Source organism: Hermetia illucens, chromosome 2 (assembly GCF_905115235.1).
Source record: "Hermetia illucens chromosome 2, iHerIll2.2.curated.20191125, whole genome shotgun sequence".
NCBI classification, from domain to species: Eukaryota; Metazoa; Arthropoda; class Insecta; order Diptera; family Stratiomyidae; genus Hermetia; species Hermetia illucens.
Window position 1 is genome coordinate 119,843,726 of NC_051850.1, and position 20,444 is coordinate 119,864,169.

Sequence of the window (20,444 nt, forward strand, 5' to 3'; positions counted from 1 at the left end):
CCCCTGCATATTGTTTAAAAATTTAAATGGAGTTATCGCCCTTCAACTGCACACTTGAACACGTCCACGAGTAACGGTCCTGTGCGCTAACAAAGTTCTTTGTTTCAAATAGTATTAAGCCAAAGTATCCTAATAATACGTCACAGAGAAATGTTGTCGATGGCTTGGAGCTTTAGTTACAGCGATGGTCACTTTTCTTGTGCTACTCCCATATAATAACAGAGAAAAAACATTAGCCCGAACCATTTTCAGCTTGATGTTGCTGTTGAAATTACTGCATTTCCTGATTTTGAACAAAGCAGCGAAGGCGGATCTAACGCTGTTAGTGCATCGAACGACATCAAATTCGATACCGACGTCGGCAGAAACGATCATCACTTTCGATGTTATACATCAATGGGTGTGATGACGACCAGGCTAAGAACCGTGGTTTTGATGGTGTCTATCTTCAGTCCGACTCTACTTGCCTCCTCCAAATCCGGAGCAGGAGGATCTAGGACGGGAACCAATCTGTTCTCTGTCGATCTAGCTTTCTAGATCTTCCTTATACATTGGCGGTGGCATCTGTGAGTCGAATTAACAACATTCGAAATTTATTTATTTTATTTATTGTGGCGGAGTAGGCTTTGAAATCTGATTAGAATAATTGTAAAAAAAAATAATTGAAATTGACAGTCAGTTCCCAACCGTTCACGAGTGGTCAATGTTTTCTTTACTAAAACTCGCCGGATTCATTTTATGTATAATTTCACAATTGAATTTGAAGTTTAGACAAAAAAATTTAGACAAAAAGATTTTCATTTTAAGTTTATTGCAAAATAATTACAAATTTAGTGTCAAATGTAGAAAGCGATATTTATTATTATATTCCTCCTTGATCAAATTCGGAGAGTACTCTAGACATCTGAATGTTCTATGTTTTTTTAGCCTTTCTATCTTTGCAAATACCCCTCTAATTGCCGATCTCAAGATGGGCACTCTTTTTTTGGAATCCTAAAAATCATTCCCTTCTTCCACTCTGTAGAAAATATCAAGGAATCTAAAGATTTCGAAGATCAAGATCAACGGTCTGACGGGGACTGACGATTCCTCTGCACAAGCAAAACCTGCTGATAGTAGCGCAAATAAATCTGCAGCACTCGAAGTACGCTTCAGCTAATCTATTGGTCTTCCTCTGAGAGGAAGACATCGACATCGTATTGATACCTGAACCCTGGACCAGAAGAGGCCGAACTATTTTTCGACAACAGAGCATGTATCGTCGCTAGAAGGAGCTCGCACGGCTTTCTGTGTCCAGATCTGAGTTCTAGCGGCCTAACCCTGGGAAGTAGCCGTTTGACCAGAACTGTGGGCAGTGAGGCAACCAAGCTGGCGCCACCTCTCCAGTGCTCTGTTTAATAGTAATGAATGAAATTCACAGACGCTGGACAGGAGCGGAGTGAAGTTGGTGGCGTATGCCGACCACTTGGTGATATTCGTGTCAGGGATGTTTCCTTATGTTATGCGTGAAATTATTGAGAGCAAGTCGGAAAAGGACTTGTGCGACGCAAGATCCGGACGATGTAAATTCGACCAAAACGGAGTTGATGCTATTTACCATTAATACAAGGATACTCAAATTTCACCTCCCACGACTAAATAAATCAATATTGGTACCTTCCTCCAATATAAAGTATCTGGATGTGATCCGGAATCCTAACTTAAATCGGAAACTAAACATAGAACTAATGGTTAATAAGGCCTGTATAGCCTTCTACGTCTGCCTACCTTTGTAAAGAAATGGGTTTGTCGATCAAATATCGTTCTTTAGATGTACACATTCGTCGTTAGTCCCATCCTATCGCACGGGGCTATTGTGTGATGGTCGAGACTGGGCAAGAAATACAATAGCATCTTGCTTAATAGGATCCGATAAACCGCGAGTGCGGGTGTTACTGAGGCTCTGCAGTCCTGCTCAGCGGATGCCCTCAAAGTACTCCTGCACTTCTCGGATAAACACAGTGTAGCTGAAGCGTACCGTCTTTCAGGATGTGTGTCAGTGGCTGGGACATGATCCGAGCCCAAGTGTAACGCCAAGCGCCATCCAAATTTGTATTCGGTAGGGACATTCTCCAGACTGGTGGGCAGTGTAGTGCCCACTGAACAGTCTGGGCGGTGCGTTCACAGCTACGCTCCTCTGGGTTGCTGGTCACAGGAACATAGAGGTGATTCAGCAGGTCTCGGCACTCCTGTGGTAGGCGCATTTGGTGTCCTGGCGAATGTGACGGGTCAAATCGACTCGCACTATCTAAGCTAAGCTAAGTCGAGGGGGGTTTGTCAGTCCTACAATAACACCCGATCGGGAGAGCCAGAAACGCTCAAATACGTGCACGTTTACGGCAATTTACAGAGGGCATTAGCCTATAGGAGACCTTGTCGTCAGACTCGAAGTACACTATAATTCGCACTGCCAAAGTTGGGAAACCGTCAGGCACGTCCTTTGCGATTGCCCAAATCTAGTTAGCTCAAGCTGCGAAAAAAAGTACCTTCCAATACTTTTGAGATCTCTGATTATAAGATGGGATGGCAGCTATCCCTAGTAAATGCTATCGGCTGACTCTGAAGATTTGAGCAGCCTCGATTCTGCTAAACTTGCACTTCCGACAACAGTCACGCTTTCAGGAGTTTGTAGCATCGAAATGGTACACCACTGTGCTAATTGGATTCTGCAGAACGTCCACTGATACCTAGCCACCTCCCCACTTATATAAGTAAAATTAACAGGTCTATAGAAACTGCAGGAGTGGCGAATAGTTCTGTGGGAAAACTGTTGTATCCAGCGGCGTTACTCCGCTTGAAAATATTGATGGCCGATATAATTTCAATTCTAATCACAGTAGTCTGTACCCACATGTTACAGTGACTAATCGTTTCATCCAGGGAAGATGAAACTTCACCGGATGGGACACCTTCCTTCAACCTTTTTAACTGTTCATTATAATGGATGAGGAATTGACCGCTAATATTCTTCACAAGACTATTGAAAGACCTGCGACCTACAAGCTTTTTCATGATGCGGTATACATTTCCGAAATCATTGCTTCTGCTTCCCTGACGACCGCAATGAAAAATTTCCTTTTGTCATGACACATATACGCCCCATACCATTTTTGGTGTAATTCCAAAGAAAATTCAAATTGATGAATATCACAAATGCATTCAACGCGGAGATGTCGATCATATTACAAAAGACTACGGCGTTATACATAATGTCTGCGTGAAATTTGGATAATAAAAGTTTGCCACCTCCAGTTTCCTTTGAATTTCGTTCTCGTTGTTTACTCGCTTGCTTAGTAAAGTTACAAAGCGACATTTCTTTTTAACATAAGAAACCAAAGTGGCACCGCGACTGTGCTTGAATGGGAATTCCTCATAGTAAGTGATTTCGCTTTTAAGTCAAGTAATAGGGAAGGTCATTTCTTCCAATTTGCCCTTAATATGCCTACGATGGTCATTTAACGTTGCTTCAATTTCACTGCAAAGCCAAAGAATGTGAAGAAATTATCGGTCACACTCCTCCTATTCAGCTATTCTGTGTACTTATTTATTTCGAGCACGTGAATTTTCTCTTTCAAAGCGGAGACATCAAGTAATCTATTCTTTCTTTTGTTTAGTGACATTGTCGCTGCAATAACACATTCACTAAGTGGCCGATAAACCCCAGCAAGCATAGTAAGCACGCATCAAATATCAAATACCCTCCTACTACCTATATTCGAGAACCACATAAAATGGAGGTTCAATAAACATAAGAATGGAAAGGAAGAAAAGAGGTCGATGCAACGAGTTGCCACACACACAGCCCGACCTGAACCAACTGCTAAAACAAAACAATTATGTGTTTATAGCAAAGGTATACGATGCTACTGGAAGTAATTCGAAATAACCTGTTTGGCGTATATAGTTCAGTTCTTTCAAACTATATTGTATGGTTTTGTCTTTATATAGAAATCCAGTATTAGGTTCTGTTGCCATATTTTGATTTGTTTCTTCTTCAATAAAATCAAACATTCCATTTCGATCTGACAAAATCACCGCCGTCACTATCCTTCCATGATGGTCTTCTTCATCATCCCACAATTCATTATGCCATAGTGAATCCATTATGTATTCAATAAAACTACTGAAAAACATAATCATTTTTGACACGATAACTTGTAGCTGCGAAATCAGCCGCTCACTTCATCAAGCGAAAATCAGCTGAAGATACAGTCACAGTTTTGAAGCGCGCCTGCCTGACTACAAATCACCATGGTTATGTATAAAGTAAGATAAACAAAAATAGCGCTATCTTTGTTACTCTTGTCACTGCATGCGCAGGCAGCTGAAGTATGTCTGTTAACTGATTCTAGCAAGAGTGTACAAACTTAAAACCATAATTGTTGGACCAGGAGAGTGTTTGTTAGCTTATGTGTTTTTAAAGAAAACTGTTGAAAAATTTTCCTATTTAAATCGAAATTATATTATTGATCAACTGTATTTCGGGAACCATTTGATCCTTTCTTCAGTCTAAATTTGCTGAAATACAGTTTATGTGTAGCCCAAAAAGGAAAATCTTCCAACTGTGTTCATTAAAATAATTCTTCTTGCTCAACCAAAAAATAACTCCTGCATCTGCTGACAATTGATCAACACGGTATGAGCAATAAGTTTGACCACTCTGCGATCAGGAAGAGATTTAAGAGACACCGACATCGGCCTCGGAAGGGATCATCATCTGACGGTCGCTTACATTCGTTTGCGTGTTGCGTCCGCCACTTGTCGCAAGTTTGGAGAGCTGAGAGCCCCCAAGTTCAGTACTGACCGGTTGAATGATTCAGCTGTTACTCGGTAGTAGGAAATCTATCTTGCTAATCGAACGCTAGATACACTAACCAACCCGCCTGAGAATATCTACGGAGGTGCTACGGAGGTCGTTCGCCATGTTCCGAAGGGGCTGACTGCGAAAAAGTGGACACGGATCGATGGACTGAAGGGATTGAAGACTCAATTAACCGCTGCAAGTGGTGGCAGGTGTTGCGCACTCCAATTCTGACACCGTACAAGGTCCTGAGAAGTTCAGCGTGGTAGAACAAAAGGGAATTTGTTATTGCGCTGATTAGGGAAGCCGAAAATGCCACAGAACACGATAAGTTCAGCGCAGAGCGTAAAGATTTCTGAAGTATGTACCGAATCACGAAGCAACTTGCATGTCGAAGTCATCGTAACATACAGATACAGATACGGGCTGTTCCTCCAAGCAGAAGAAAAATCATCTCGGCCATCAATGCACTCAAGCGAAATAAAGCCACTGGGCATGATGGTCTCCCAGCAGAATTATTTATCGCTGCATTTGCAGTTACTGCAGATCTGCTTCTTTCACTTTTACGAAAATCCGAGACCTATCCCAGAGAATGGAAGAAGGGGAAGGGAAGGTTCCAAAAAAAGGCACCCTTTTTGAGTGTGATAATTGGAACGGTATCTACGAGCTCCCTGTCATCACAAAAATCATAGGTAAAATAATCCTGGAACGCATCAAAAAACATCTAGAGAGGTTAGTCGGCAGAGAGCATTGAATTTGAAAAGAAAGGCAAATAGGGTTGAACTGAAGGTAAACAACTAAACTATTCTGTACAAATGCTCTTTCTGTGTTGCTATATGGCAGCAGCACATGGAAAGTGATCCCCACTGTCATTTGCAGACTCCAAGCCTTCGCCAACACCTGTCTGCGACATATCTTCGGAATATGCCCGAATGATACAGCTTGTATTTGAAACGAATAATTTGGTCGGCCTGTGCGCCGTATTACCCGTACGCGATGTGATCGGAAGGTAGAAGTGACAGTTGATAGGTCATATATAAAAAGGGGGGCGACAATTCAATTTTTTGGCCATACAGTGGAAACCACTCTCCCAAGATGGCCGACGGGTGGGTTGCTCCAAAAGCGCCTGGCATAGAACAGTCAGTAATAGTTCGTTCGAGCCATCACGGTGAAGTTCGGAAATCGAAAAAACAGAAAAGCGATTATCACAACGCACACTTGTGATTCGAGCGCGATCCGGTAATGGAACGATTCTTTTTTCGTATATTAGCGACCTACAGAGAAACAGGAGACGTTTAAGACACCCGCCAGAGAGGCGTTCAATATGTGTATAACGACCGAATGTTATGCACAGTGTTCGTGCGCGCATTCGTCGCAATCCTCTACGTCACTAGAAGCAAGCAGCAGCCGAAATGGCCCGACTTCATCTCCACAAATGAATGGGCCTCTGGTCCCGATTTAAATCCACTGGACCATCGACTGTGGAAAAAGCTTGAGGGGGTTGGCCTATGCACGCCTATGCAATAAAAATTTCTGTGACTAACAAATCTTATGGCTATCTCAGTTTTTTGGCCTTTTTAAATCCATAATAAACGAGCAAATTAAAATGTCAATAACGTCGATTGTATCTCTCAACGTGAATAGATTTCCAGCTCAAAAGCCCCTCACTTTTAAAGTTTTCCTATATAGAATCAAAACCTATCAAACGGAAACTGCATAATGTCATTTTGCATAAATACCTCATCGAGAATTACCTCTTCATATATAGCGGGCGTATACTTCGGCGGGACAATATTCGGTGGTTTCTGATTTATCTCCTTCACTCTATTCGGAAGAATATTGACATATTTGCCAGTGTTATAGTTGCTCTCAAGCGTATAGCACTTAATTAAACCAGTCATCTTGAAAACAGCAACGCGGCCTGAACCCTCTTTTGAAAGACCATCCCTTTTTTCTCTGGAAAATAAAATATAATTCAATCAATAGCAAAAACACAATCTTCAAATCAACTCGAATTACCTTCGATACATATTTCTCTCAGAAAAATTGCACGCATCGCAATGAAAATGATGGCAGTTGATTCCCATCAAGCGCGGCAAAAGCATACACTCTACGGCCTCATTTGTACTTTGAAAATGATTTCCGTACATGAAAATTCCTTTTTTAGACGCATGTCCATGAAAATCCATATATAGGAACAAATTACTTTTTTCAGGTTTTTCAATTCCTTCTTCCATCTTTGACGAGTGCTCTGCACTAATATCAATATTTTGACAGCATAAAATATTTTTCTTATTCAATGCCTTAAGTGATAGATTCGACGAATGTCCACTTTTTACTTCTTTACGAATCAATGACTTTTTAAATTTGGGGCGTTGCGCTGAAGTATTCTGCAAGTCCTTCAGTTTGTTCTCATTGCTCCGACTTATTCCACCATGATTCGAGCCAAAAACTGTCTTGAAAGCAGAATTCTTTCGACTAAGTAGATCGCTTGACCGCTTGCTGAAACTGCTGGTCGCCAGCAATTTTTTAGGCATAGCCGGTTCTTGAGCGACCGTCTTAATTTCGGGAATTAATTTTTCAGTGAAAACTTTACCCTGAGATTGTATGCTTACTGTTGCACTTGGCAACGTCGTTGGGCTGTTATTTTCCTCGCCTTCGGAGGATGTGGTTTCTTTGGAAGAGTAAGTTTGGTTGCTCACCTCCGTCACTTCTGGAATATAATCGTAATAAGTAGTATGTAAACAGGAAATTCATTAAATTTCAAATTCGCGCACCGTTTTCTATATTGCTTGTTTCACTTCTTAGCTTCTCCACGAAATCATAAAGCGATGCCGTCGAACAAATTTCATCCTTCTTTACGGGCGTCCGATTCAAGACCCGGTTAGTGGTTAGAGTAATCGAAGGAATCAATGGTTTTTTAGGTTCAATAGGTGTAAGTTTTCTATTATCCTCATCAAATCTATCATACCCCAAATGGTAGTACCTGTTATAATGAGTGCGATGTGAAATCAATTAGAGACTATCTGAAATATTATTTCATATCACATACTTGATTACTTTTTTGACAGCGTATATAGAGGGCTGAAGGTCGATTTGCGGACATATGTACATCCGATTTAAATTTTGCCCTATTGTATCTGTTCGGTACAATCCGTTATAAACTCCGTCTGGATTAAGAAATGGCACTATTTTGAATACATACATTTGCCTGAAATTGAAAACATCGAGATTGTCGTTTGCGAAAGTGGCCCAAGAAACAGGAAACTAGATAAATTACCGCAAAGTTTGTCCTATTAAGCTTTTCCGATCTAATATTAAGTTCAAGAAACCGTTTAGCACGAAACTGGCTGCAGTTTCACCAGGATGTACACGGGAAGACATAAATATGATCTAATAAGATAAGCAGATTGTGAGAAAAAAAAATCACATCACAAAGCTCTTACTTTCTTATCCTTGAAATTACGACATCGCGGTGTTTCCATCTCAGGAAATAAATTCGATAGGCGTTCCTCGAACGTATTTTGTATTCCGTAAAACGAACTTATGGTAAGCAATTCCACCCGTCGCTTCTGCAGTGAAGGAATTAATAATTCCCGATGATAATAAATTTCATTTTGTAGTTCCCTTTTCGACATTTTCTCATACATTGATTCTGAAATACTCGGTGATGATGAATCACCGCCTGATTCGAGGTTTGTCGGTGATGGAAGATTCATATCATCCATATTATTTTCAATGATGGCTGATTCTATTTTAGAAAAAAAATGCAATTTACTTGTCAGAGAGACATAATCTCTAATAAAAATCACAAGTTCCAATCTTATGGGAACGCAAGTTTGTGTTTTCTTATAAATTTCAAATATAACAACGCTCCAAAAAGAATTATAAGTTTCCATAAGTAATCAATTATTCCCGGAGATTTAGTTCATCATTCATCAATAATTTTTTAATAATTTAAACAGTTAATTTCAAATCAATTCAATAGAGCAGTGAGTGAAATAACTAGCCTAGTATCATCCACTGATAGGTTCAATCAAAATTATCGCATACGCAACTACCTCCCTAAAGGATAGAGGAATTAGAATGAGAAGTTATGCTATAACCTTAAAATTATTGAAGAATTCTTTGCGTTACGAAACTTATCTTATTGCCGATATACTGAAAGTGCCAGGAAAAATTTTGCATGACGGGTGTCATTTAGAAAAAAATACTAATTTTGTATTAACTGCACTGGTGCAATATACGATGTATGGTGATTCATCAGAACCTTGCAAACAAGCATAGACTGATCACAGGAACATGTCCGGTTTACCGGTATGAGCCGCAGGCAGTACTTGATAGTTCTGCTTACAGCATGTATTGGGACCGGCAAGTTCTAAGTAATCGCCATACACCACACAAGTCTGCTGTGCTGTTGGTTGATAAGACACCTACAGGTATTGTACTTAAATCCCTCACGGCTTCCGTTGATGTCCTGGGACTCTCACACAGTCTGGTTCCAACCATGCAAAAATATACCATTATGCATACGTATTCGACGGATTCCCATTAACCTACCACCGACCACCAGGTAGGATCGTCCGAGCCTAAATGCTTGGCACTTAGTGCTAGTATAAAGTAAAATCTGCCAAGATTGTGACAATTCGGATATATATTAAACGTAAATGTAAACTATCGCCACCTAGGAAAATTGGAAAACAAGGTAACCACCCGGAAACAGCCGAAAAAGTAGATTTCGCATATTCAATAGAGGGCGTATTTCAAATGGCAACGGCAAAGAAACGTCGTGAAAATTACGCCAAGACGGCTCCTGAAGAGATAGAATCGGAACACGAGGACGCGTCAGGGGTGGATTCAACCGTGACTGCACACGGAGAGAGTCCGACATATGCAACGACTCCAACTAGACGATTAAGGACGAGTAGGCAAACGTAAACGCCAACGATGTTGACTAAATAAAAAAGCAAGAGCCTATCAGCCAAGTGAGAAGAGACTCTACCTAAAAACAAGTCTCTGGATGACTTAATCCGCAGTCTCTAGTCGGCTGTTGCCTCGCTAGAGACGACTATCACATCAACTTGCGGTGGACCTCCCCCAAGCTAGTGCTTAACATCAACGCCATCTTGTGCCACTTCTACAATCAAACCTAGCTGCGAACGTCAACACCAGCCAAACTTCAACAACCACTGCCACAGGTAATTCAGAGGAAGCAGGTGAGCACTAAAATCCCATGATTATTGCCGAACCAAAAATTTCAGACTAGCAGAGATTATTATCTGTCGTAACACAAGACTTCCCGAAGGCCGACGTGCACGACCTATAAAACCCTTCCTCACATCGAAGACGAGGAAACAGCGGATTATTAATAAACTGATTCTGTCAGCGAGTCGGTTTTGCGGCACCAAAATGCGACCTGTAATATCACTGCATCAAATGTGACGGCTCATACGGGCCAAGTGAGTGTCTCAAGATGCCGGACGAAAGTCCCAAGTGCGTAAATTTTTGAGCAAGTAACCACCACACTAACTACCGCAAGTGTGCTAAACTTTGTCCAAGTGACGGTGAGGAGACAAACCCGAAAACTGTCCCTTCCTCCCGGAGCAAACCATCCTATTCACTACACCGCACGTCTTCCTTTACTCCGTCTTTAACTTTCGCCGTATTTAAGCCACCTGGCCAAACATGTACTTTCTAGCCAAGAAGTAGTGGATCTTCGACAGTTCGCTAAGCAATCTCGACAGTTCGTGATGGTATCAACACTTTCATTTTAACCCGGCACTCCCTACCTACAATATAAAGAACAGCCGCTGATACCTCGCCCACTTCCTGATAAGCGGTAACATCACCGCAAATCCCAATCCAAATACCGCCCTTTTTTTAGAGCCCTACCTGACATCAATGAACATACTATCATCTTGCCATACATGCTCTCCGATCGAGCCGTTCGCCCACCGCCGCTAGCAGCCCCGGATTTCAGAAACGCCAACTGGTAGCTAATAAACCAATCAATGAAAGACAGGCTGCCCCATCTCTAACTCCTACTGAACCAGAAAACCTTTAACGATTCGTCAATCTACTGAAGCAATGTAACGAATTCATACCAACACGATCCCTCAACTTCCGAAACCTTATCTATCTCGCGGAACCCAATGGCGGGGACTATTTAAGAATAAATATTTTCCGCAGTACTCCTTCCTTAAAAACGAGATCCATGATCTCAATACGTCAGTCCGTGAAAGAAACATGCAAATCTTTTCTTTCCGGATAGCTACAGACCCCATCATTTCTATCCTTTTAACCCCCGCCAAAATTCTCAAGCGAATCATTAACTTAATGATAGGTAAACATTGCGATGTAATCAACTTTGTCCCAGATTTCCAATTCGCCAACCGAACAGATCATTCGGTTGCGATACCCTCTTGGTCCTGAAAACCGACGTCTTGCGCGGAATAATTCGCAAAACATTTGTCTTCTCAAAATAAGGAAAGTTTTTGATTCCGCATGGCAATACAGACTCGTTTATAAGCTAAATGACACACTGCACTTCCATTCGTACTCTGCAAGCTAATATCTAGCTTTCTAGAATCCATTTCCCACTCATTATCGCGGATATCCCGAATTTGCTCTCACACCCAACCCTATCAAGATAACTCAATATGCCCACGACCTTAGCACTAGCAGCACCACAAGGGATATAGTACGCGGCAGAACTCATCTGAGTTCATACTTAGATGAGTTCTACGCTAGTTATACTTCACTAAGATGAAACTAACCCGGAACTAACAGAAAAACCTATGAACCTAATACCTTCCAACCCTCCAGTCTCTCGCCAACCCTATTTTGGAATTACCGTTAATTACCGTCGATAATGAGTAAGTGTAACAATAAAAACCATTAGGTTAAATTCCATAGTTTCAACCTTAAATTAAGTTAGCTATTAGGTTAAGTGTCTTTCAATCATCATTAATAAAAATTTTTGATTATAATAATAATAATCGTTGGCGCAACAATCCATGTTGAATCAGGGCCTTGAAGTGTGTTAGAGCACTTCATTCAAGACCGTAACGGTACACTAGGAGGCAATGTGGTCAGCATTGCGCTCGCAAAATTTTTGATTGTTTCAGATAAAAACTAAGAAAACTAGGTTGCAAACCGATTTAGGATTCCGACTTGGACATCCTTGGGACAAGTGCGAACATTTCTGTCCTTTTCTAAGAGTAAAACAAAAATAAAAAAAAATCCAATAAAGACCATATCATTTAAAGCATAGTTTCCATAAGAAAAAAAATCCTAAAGATTGGGTTAAATTAAATACTTTAATGATCGAAATTTTTTTCGGAATTTGCTTGGAAAGTAATAGATTACTTATGGGTACCACCAAAATATTATTAGATACAGACGTACGTACCTTTAGGTAACATTTTAGTAGAACTTATCGACTTCATTGGCTCTGATTTCTTTGTACTGTTCTCTTTCTCTTCTTTCTCCAGATAAGCTATTCGATTTATAATATATTCAATATCATGTGAGCATTTACCGTACTTCCTATCAAACTTGTCCAACATGTTTAAACATTCCGTATATGTAAATGGATATGTGAATGCGTAGTAATAGGGTATATCTGTTGATTCATTTGCTCGATGTATAAATGAGATATAAAAACAATCGCTCTCCGTCTGGAATAAAACCAGGCAAAGCATTATAAAGTGAAATTCCATGAATTACTAGAAAGGAATGAGGAAAAAACAAAGCTTACTGCATAGCACGGCTTATCTTTGATGCGCTCCCATTTGCCATTTTCACCAATCCGCATCACGGGCTGCATGCCTTGACTGAAGAGTTTGGCTTGTCGATTTAAATTTCTAATATTAAGTTTCACATTCCGAAAAGGACGACCACCTTTGATAGAGAAGAAAAACCATGTTCGATTTGGATTTTCGTACGGTGTCCCATAACAGTCAGGTGTTGTCCATAAATCAAACTCAATATGGACCATATGATCTGTAGATACATCGGTTTCTGCAATGGAATAATTACAAAAGATTTAATTTTAATTTTTGTATGTATTGTAATTTTTTTTTTTAATTATCTCATTCACAATATACGCATTTTTACAGAAATAACGACCGCGACTATGATATAGGAAGATGATGCCAATATAACTTTTAGCTACCAAATGTCAATATAGGTTCGTATTCGATATTGGAACTGTAGGACACTTGATGCAATCAATAGGTAGGTAGTAGGTCTGATTGTATAAAAAATAATTTATTGCTCATATTAATACAAAAACTAAACAGTTTTCAAAATAGGATCCTTGTGCTTCAACCCCACGGTTATAACATGTTTGCCAGTCATCAAAAGCCATCTGGAGGTCATTTACGGGAACGCTGCCAATGGAGTCGAATAAGTGTCCCTTCAAGGCCTCTTTTTGGTGAGGTAAGAGAAGAAATTCCGGCCATGACTGGGCTAAAGGGGAGGAGCGAGGCGATCTAGTGGCTTCATACCGGTGTACCGGAGCGCATTATTGTGGTAGAGGTTTCAGGAAGTGGCGATGTCTGGTCGCACGTGGTTGGCTCATTTTCGCACCCGACAGAGCACTTCTGCGTAAATAATAATAATAGTAATAATCGTTGGCGCAACAACCCTGATTTGACTCAGGTACTCATTCACAGCTGAGTCGACTGGTATCCGACGTCAAATCACGATACAAAACCCACTGCCATCAGTGAGATTTGAACCGCAACCTTCTGTACGACAGCCTTGTGCTCTAACCACTTTGCTATCCGGACACTTCTGCGTAAAACTGTGCAATATTTTCGATTTACTTCGTTCATGAAAGTTTACATATGTATATAGAAAGTACGTATACTGAATGTAAAACTTTCACCTTCTATAACTTTGTTAATAATAATTGTATCTCCTTCAAACTTCCCAAAGTTATGCCTTATGTTATCCCTTATGTAAGTGCCAAATTTTGTAGTTTTAGCATGAAAAAGGAAAAAGGAAGTACGGTCAGCATTACCCTCGCCCGAGATTATTACCCTGATTTGACTCAGGTACTCATTCACAGCTGAGTCGACTGGTATCCGACGTCAATTCACGATACAAATCCCACTGCCGCTAGCCAGATTTGAACCGCGGCCTTCCGTACGACAGCCTTGTGCTCTAACCACTCAGCTATCCGGACAACTTAGTAGCACCAAAAGCGTTTTGCATGGACCGGAAGAGATGGTAATCACTTGGTGTCAAGTCCGGACTATACGGTGGGTGCGATAGAACATCTCATTCGAGCTCCCGTAGCTTCTGGCGGATCATCAAAGATGTGTGAAGCCGAGCGTTGTCCTGGTGGAACACAACACCATTCCTATTGACTAATTCTGGCCGCTTCTGGTCAATCGCCCGCTTCTGCCAATCACAGCAGAGGACCGAATTGAGGGTCTGGCCATAGTTGAGCAGCTCATAGTGGAAGATCCCCTTCCAATCCCACCAAACACACAGCAAAACCTTCCTGGCCGTCAATCTGGGCTTGGATATGGTTCGGGCCAAATTTTTTCGGCCGCCTTCGTTGCATTTTTGCCTCTCAGGTAGTAAAAACGTAAAATATGACGAATTTCTTGTTTGGTGGACTCCATCTTTGACGCGCTATAACTTGAGACTGAAACGTACGATCACAACACTGTCGAAGAGACACGTGTAGCACAGATTATCGTCTTCAAATCGCCGTACAATATGACTCCATGCGATAAGTAGAACACAAGACATGTTCAAGTGTCGCCATCTATTGACAAAATACGACATTCTTTTTCCCCAACCCAATATATATAATTTTTGTGAAGAACTGGATAAAGATACAAATACAAATTTTTCACCATATATTTATTAATATCTTGAGCATATGTAGTAATTTTTTCAGCCCGATAGCATATTGAATTGAATATTGAATTACAGAGCAATTTATACACCCATCTCCAAAAAAAAGTGTTTTTCTGCTGCCACGCTAGAGGGAGCTGCGATCATTTTAAAGAAAAAAAGTAAACGGTATTTTAACGCACAGACTTAACTACAGTCCGCAAACTAGGATTATTAAAAAATATTAAAAGCTAAATTGTTGGTGAATTTTGGTGTTTTTAAGGCTTCTTTAATGAATAAAAAAAACTACTGAATGAATCGCAATTATTCTAGTTTACGGGCCGTAGAATATGTTCTGAATAAGTTGTGAAAATTTCAAAGAATTTCGTTGGATAGACTATAATGGCAGCAAATTTTCAATATACTGTTTTGAGAAAAACGCATTTAAAAAGTGGAATGTGATTTTAGCCATAAAATTTTAACTGGTCGTTAATCTGCTGTACCTAGCCCATAAACCTTAAGTTTTTTGAAGAAACACATGTACAGCCTTGGCTTCAATTATTGTCCTTTTAGCGAAGTCATTCGAACGTCATCCGGACCGATAAAAAAGCGCTTTATTACGGTGATTGACATAAATCTGGTATGTGACTTATTACGTATTTAACACTATAATTTCCAAAAGACTCCGAATTTCAAAAAATCACTGTGCCCATATATTCTACGCTATATCTAGATACAACTGATGCCAACAAAAATTCGATTCCACGCATCCGACACACGGGATGACCCCCTTAACGGCGAAGGCCCCCAAGATAACCGATTTATCAATAATTCTTCTGCAAAAAAACTGAGAGTATTTATTACATTGAATGAAATTACATATTGACATTCATGTTCTATTTTTTTTTACATAAAAAAAACAGCAGCGCTGCAACTGTTTTAACTTGGCTCCGTTAATTCGCGATGTGGAATGCCTAACCTCTTATAGTCGATCAACCAATCAGAAGTGTTCTATTAAAGTAAATTATTTAGCTTGGTATATATTTTTAACGAAAAAGAAAATTTGAATTCAAGAAGAAAAAAAATTACACTTTTTTTTATAAAGAAACTGTTAAAAAAATATTTTTAATAAGATATAAAAAAGACCTTTAGGTATTTGCAAAGGCCAATACATTAAAGAATGTCTGTGCAATCTGATAGCTTAATTACTTTTTAAATTACATTTGACAGTGAAAAAAAAACCATGCTTTGAAAAAAACGCGAGTAGAGTTTTCGTTTTTATAGAGTTAAAAGCATTTGTAATTACCCAAGCTTAATCTGCGATGACATAACCATAAAGCCTAGCCTTCTACTTCGAGAAACGTATTCATTACGGCTGCATTCTTATTCCACACATGCTTATTTGAATAAGAAATTAAAAGACATAGGCCATAAAGGGCGCGCTTGCTTAACCGCTTTTGATACTTCCATAACACTTCAATAATATCTTCATAAATATGCATCAGTTCCCTTCAAGATTGAAATTCATAGCAGTAATTACAATAAACCTCTCAATGCAAGTTTTAATTCCAACGCCATTGTGAAATGCTCACATGGTGCTTCACCATTCTATGACTTTCACATAAATTCACCTCATGGTGAATAGATTCAGTTCCACGGTATGCATATACGGCACAAGTAAGCGTACGAAGCAGAGTGGCGCAGTGGAAGCGTGCTGGGCCCATAACCCAGAGGTCCGTAGATCGAAACTACGCTCTGCTATGGTGGTTCACTTTTTTGAAATTATCTAGTTTGAATATTTGAACTTTTTCGATGTTCCTCAGAAATGCCTGCAACTATAATGTGTAAACTTCAAGCAAGAGAGAAAAACTGCTAAGCGGGGAAGTATATTGAAATAAAATGTGATTTTTTTTTCTCGTTCGATGCCGTAAATACTATGCAAATTTATGTACTGTAGTAAATGGAAACTAGTCTTCCAGCAATTGTGTTATATTTTTAAATTGCAGGATAAATACAGTGGCGGAAAAAACGTGCTGGAAGTTTTTAGAGATGTGTTTCATATTTGTATATAATTTTGTAGCCTATTTTATATAGAATAAGATGTATAATTCCAACTTTATCAATTTATGGTTGATTTATCGAGAAAAAAACTGAAAACCTTTACGTCAAAATGGCGCAAGAAGAGAGTAACTACTAAGGAATCCAACTTCTCGGCGCAATACGCTGGGAGTCGGGACAGGTACGACTAGAAATATTTTGCAGTGGACAAAGAAATTTGCGTTTTTATGTCTTATTAATGTTACATTAGTTATTAGATGTCTAGGCATACAAAACTGATTGCTTTGCGAGCCAATCGAAAGCCATTAACATCGGGAAAAAAACGTTACGCAAGATTATGATTCGTGAAAGAGTACGCTGAATGGAGTGTCACAGGCAGTACCGTCGTACCTTAAGGTTCAGTCAGTCAAAATTTGTACTACTTTCAATAGAAGGGATTCCCAATGTTCGACTGGAAAACGTTAGGACTTCAAATACCAAGTGCCGGCGGTAAAACATGGAGGCGAATCTATGATGGTAGGGTCTAATTTCTCTTCAAATGCATTGAATATCTCTGGGAAATCGTTAACAAAAAAATTGCGGAACCCCAATTCACAAACACAACTGATCTATGCACCGCCAATGCGTCAGAGTGGCCGAGACTTCCAATAAATCTGATTTTTTGGCTTGTTGACTCCATTCTTCAGCGCTGTCGTGCAGCCGAATCTTTAAGCGTGCGGGAAATTTCGGCTAGGGTAGGCTACAGGAAATCCACTGTAGCAACTTTTACAAAAAAAAAATTGCTGAGACTGGGTCTACTGAGTGAAAAGTAGGATCAAATGAAACGGAAACGCCTTGAGTGGGCTAAGGAACACAAAAGATGGACTGTTGATGATTGGAAGAATGTGATATTCTGAGATGAAACGAAGTTGAATATTTCTCGCAATGATGGAATGCAGTATGTGCGCAGTAGAACTGGAGAGCTTTATAGCGACGAGTGTATTCTATGAACATCAAGGCCTCCAGTGAGCAGAATGAGTTGGGGATGCTTTTCGTATCACCAAATTGGACAATTGGCTATACTTGAAGGGACGATCAAGGCTGTTGATTATAAAAACATCCTTGAAGAAAATTTGGTACCTGTCCTCGAAGAGCATTTTTCGCATATGGGTCAATGATTTTCCAAGATGATTCTGCTCCTTGTCATCGAGCTCAATTGATAAGCATCATTTTTTCCTGAATTATTCCATCCTCAACAATAGTCGGCAATTTCAACTTCTTTCCTAATTTTTAACAGGTAAAGAATTATTTACGCGAACTCGATGTTTCCTGTATGTTATGGTCTGGCTACAGTCCGGATCTTAACCCAATAAAGAACCTTTGGCGCATAATGAAAGTGCAGATAACGAAGGAGGGGCCGACTAATTTAGAAGAGTTAGACAGAATAATCCAAAAGGTTTGGTACGAAGGCATTCCAACAGAAGTCTTAAAAAATTTAATCAGTTCAATGCCACGTCGAGTTATGGCGGTTATAAAAGCGAGAGGCGGTTCAACAAAATATTGAAAAGTGCGTTTAATATGTATCAACATTACCACTTGAAAGATCAAATGTCAAAACGTTTAAAGGAACTTAATACAAGTAAAATTTGACAATGTATTGCAAAGAATCTTTTAATAAACATGTGGAAATCTTTAATAATTTTTTTCAATTTTACCTAATTTTGTTGTTTGTAGATAGTCTGCAAATATTCAGGTAAAAAATTTAAAGCGAAATATTTCGCGTTTTCTATCCTTGCTTTGCTTCTTAAATGTGGCTGAAAATGTCAGTCATAAAACGATGTAATTCAAATTTTTCAACTTGTCCACATTTCATTGGCCGCGAGTGTATATGTAGAGAAAGGTATTACATATAAAAAATAATTAACAAAGCGATAAAGTGTCTGCTGCTTGTAGTCTAGTCTAAAATTGATAGACAAGGGGTAGCTTCCTCCAAACTACAATTTTCAATTATAAATGTAAATATATATTTCGGGAGCGACTTACCCCCTTCATCAATACAAAGCTGCTAAAAACAATTGCGATTATAAGGTTCTTTTATACCTATTCACTAATTAGTTAGTAATTTTTACACATTTTTTAAACTATCAACCTAATTACCGCGGCGATTCTTATTAATTTCGAGGGGCAGTTACCTGAATCTGTGTTTAATAATCGCGTCACATCTTCTCTCAAAATTTCTAAACTTTCCCAAAGGTCCAAGGTTGTCTACCGTTCGGTTTGCATGTCGCAAGAACTCAAGATTTTCGAGTTGAAAGGTGTGGCCTTCTTCGACAATGTGCGCTGCAACTGATGATCTTATGCACGACTTTTGTTTCCGCACATTGCTTATCGCTTCCTTGATGTATTCATTAAATCTAGTCGTTATCAGGCGTTTAATCTATGTATATCTTATTACAATCACTGCACGTTATTCGGTAGATCCCGTTTTTTACCTCCGTTTCCAAAGGATCGTTGACGTTTCCCCGTAAATTCCACAAGGACGGTCGACTCGAAGTTACAACTTCCAATTGAAAATTTTTATCCAATGCCTGATGTTGTTAGGAATACGGGATACTTATCCGTCTCGGGGTTGTCTCCTTATGCTGCCAAAATAATGTTGTATGGGCATGCCTATTGTGCTGACGATTATACCCATTCTTAATAGCGGTGTTAATAATATGCTGTCGTTCCTTATTGAAGCTGTATTTTATCAATAGGTTCGATGAAAAAAATTTGTATGTACGGAGACCCCCTCTCCTTAAGTTCCACATAGAAAAATGTAGCTCACTGTATGCGTTTGCGTTCACAATTCCCATCACATTTGATGTTAATCGGTGCAACCGTTTCTTAGAAAATAGATTAGACACAATCCCGGCCACCATCAGGAAGCGTGTTCGACTTGAGGTTATTGGGGAAACTGGCGACCGAGGCGGCGGCATGAACAACACCACGCCGCACTACAGGCAACAGTTTCAGTACTCGCCGAAGCACTCCTCTTCTCCACTGTCCAGCTAAGATTTCCGCAGAGGTTCGAGACGAATTCCAAAGAGCGTGTATAGAATTTTCGGAGCCTTTGCATAGACCAGGTACTCCCAGGCTCTATGCATCTCCAGCAACTCCATGAATTTGATCTCAAATCAATGATGAGATTGCATCTCGACTGTGTGCTGATATATCACTGCTGCAACTACAATCACTTGTGTATTGTGGTGCAGTTACGGCTATCAGATTGCACGGTCAGAAGATTCGGTTTCGTGTTATTGGTTTGAATGACCAAAGAGATCCACCATGGAAAATTCGTCTGGAACGTCGGCGAGATTCTCTAAGGCAGGACATTGCTAGACTGATTCAGACCAGCACTAGCAATGCCAGCAGACGGGTGAAGAATAAAGTGCAGAGGGTTTAATGGAACTATGCCATCCCCAGTGAGACACACGTAGTTGAAATTCTGGACATACTAAAGCAGAAACTTTCTGTCATATGCAGTCGGTTACGACAGTATAGCAGAATGCAACATATGCGAGGAACCAGCGGAGTTTTTTCAGATCTCTCAACGAATCCCAACAGGGCGTCCAGACAGTAAAGTTTTCGGTGACGGAAGCAAAAAAGTATTGGAGTGGACTTTGGGGGTTACCCGGCCAGCATGCTGAGTGGATCACCGCCGAAGGCACCC

The 20,444-nt window shown here is 40.0% G+C and overlaps 1 protein-coding gene and 1 non-coding gene across 4 annotated transcripts in view; one reads left to right on the plus strand and one right to left on the minus strand.

The window, feature by feature from the left end:
* LOC119647871 (cytosolic carboxypeptidase-like protein 5) overlaps positions 1 to 20,444 on the minus strand; it is a 42,268-nt gene that overhangs the window by 17,730 nt on the left and 4,094 nt on the right. For 2 of the 3 annotated variants that reach the window (XM_038049141.1, XM_038049144.1), the window contains exons 2-9: positions 12,600 to 12,862; positions 12,252 to 12,519; positions 8,287 to 8,591; positions 8,121 to 8,233; positions 7,893 to 8,051; positions 7,618 to 7,826; positions 6,860 to 7,553; positions 6,595 to 6,796 (exon numbers count right to left, since the gene is read on the minus strand). In XM_038049141.1, the coding sequence (XP_037905069.1) occupies positions 6,595 to 6,796; positions 6,860 to 7,553; positions 7,618 to 7,826; positions 7,893 to 8,051; positions 8,121 to 8,233; positions 8,287 to 8,591; positions 12,252 to 12,519; positions 12,600 to 12,862 (2,213 nt within the window). Of the gene's footprint in view, positions 1 to 6,594; positions 6,797 to 6,859; positions 7,554 to 7,617; positions 7,827 to 7,892; positions 8,052 to 8,120; positions 8,234 to 8,286; positions 8,592 to 12,251; positions 12,520 to 12,599; positions 12,863 to 18,924; positions 19,170 to 19,224; positions 19,851 to 20,444 lie in introns of those variants that run through there. The other variant, XM_038049143.1, reaches the window with a different exon arrangement.
* Positions 16,385 to 16,456, plus strand: Trnam-cau. Its single transcript has one exon. It is a non-coding gene; the product is annotated as a tRNA-Met (tRNA).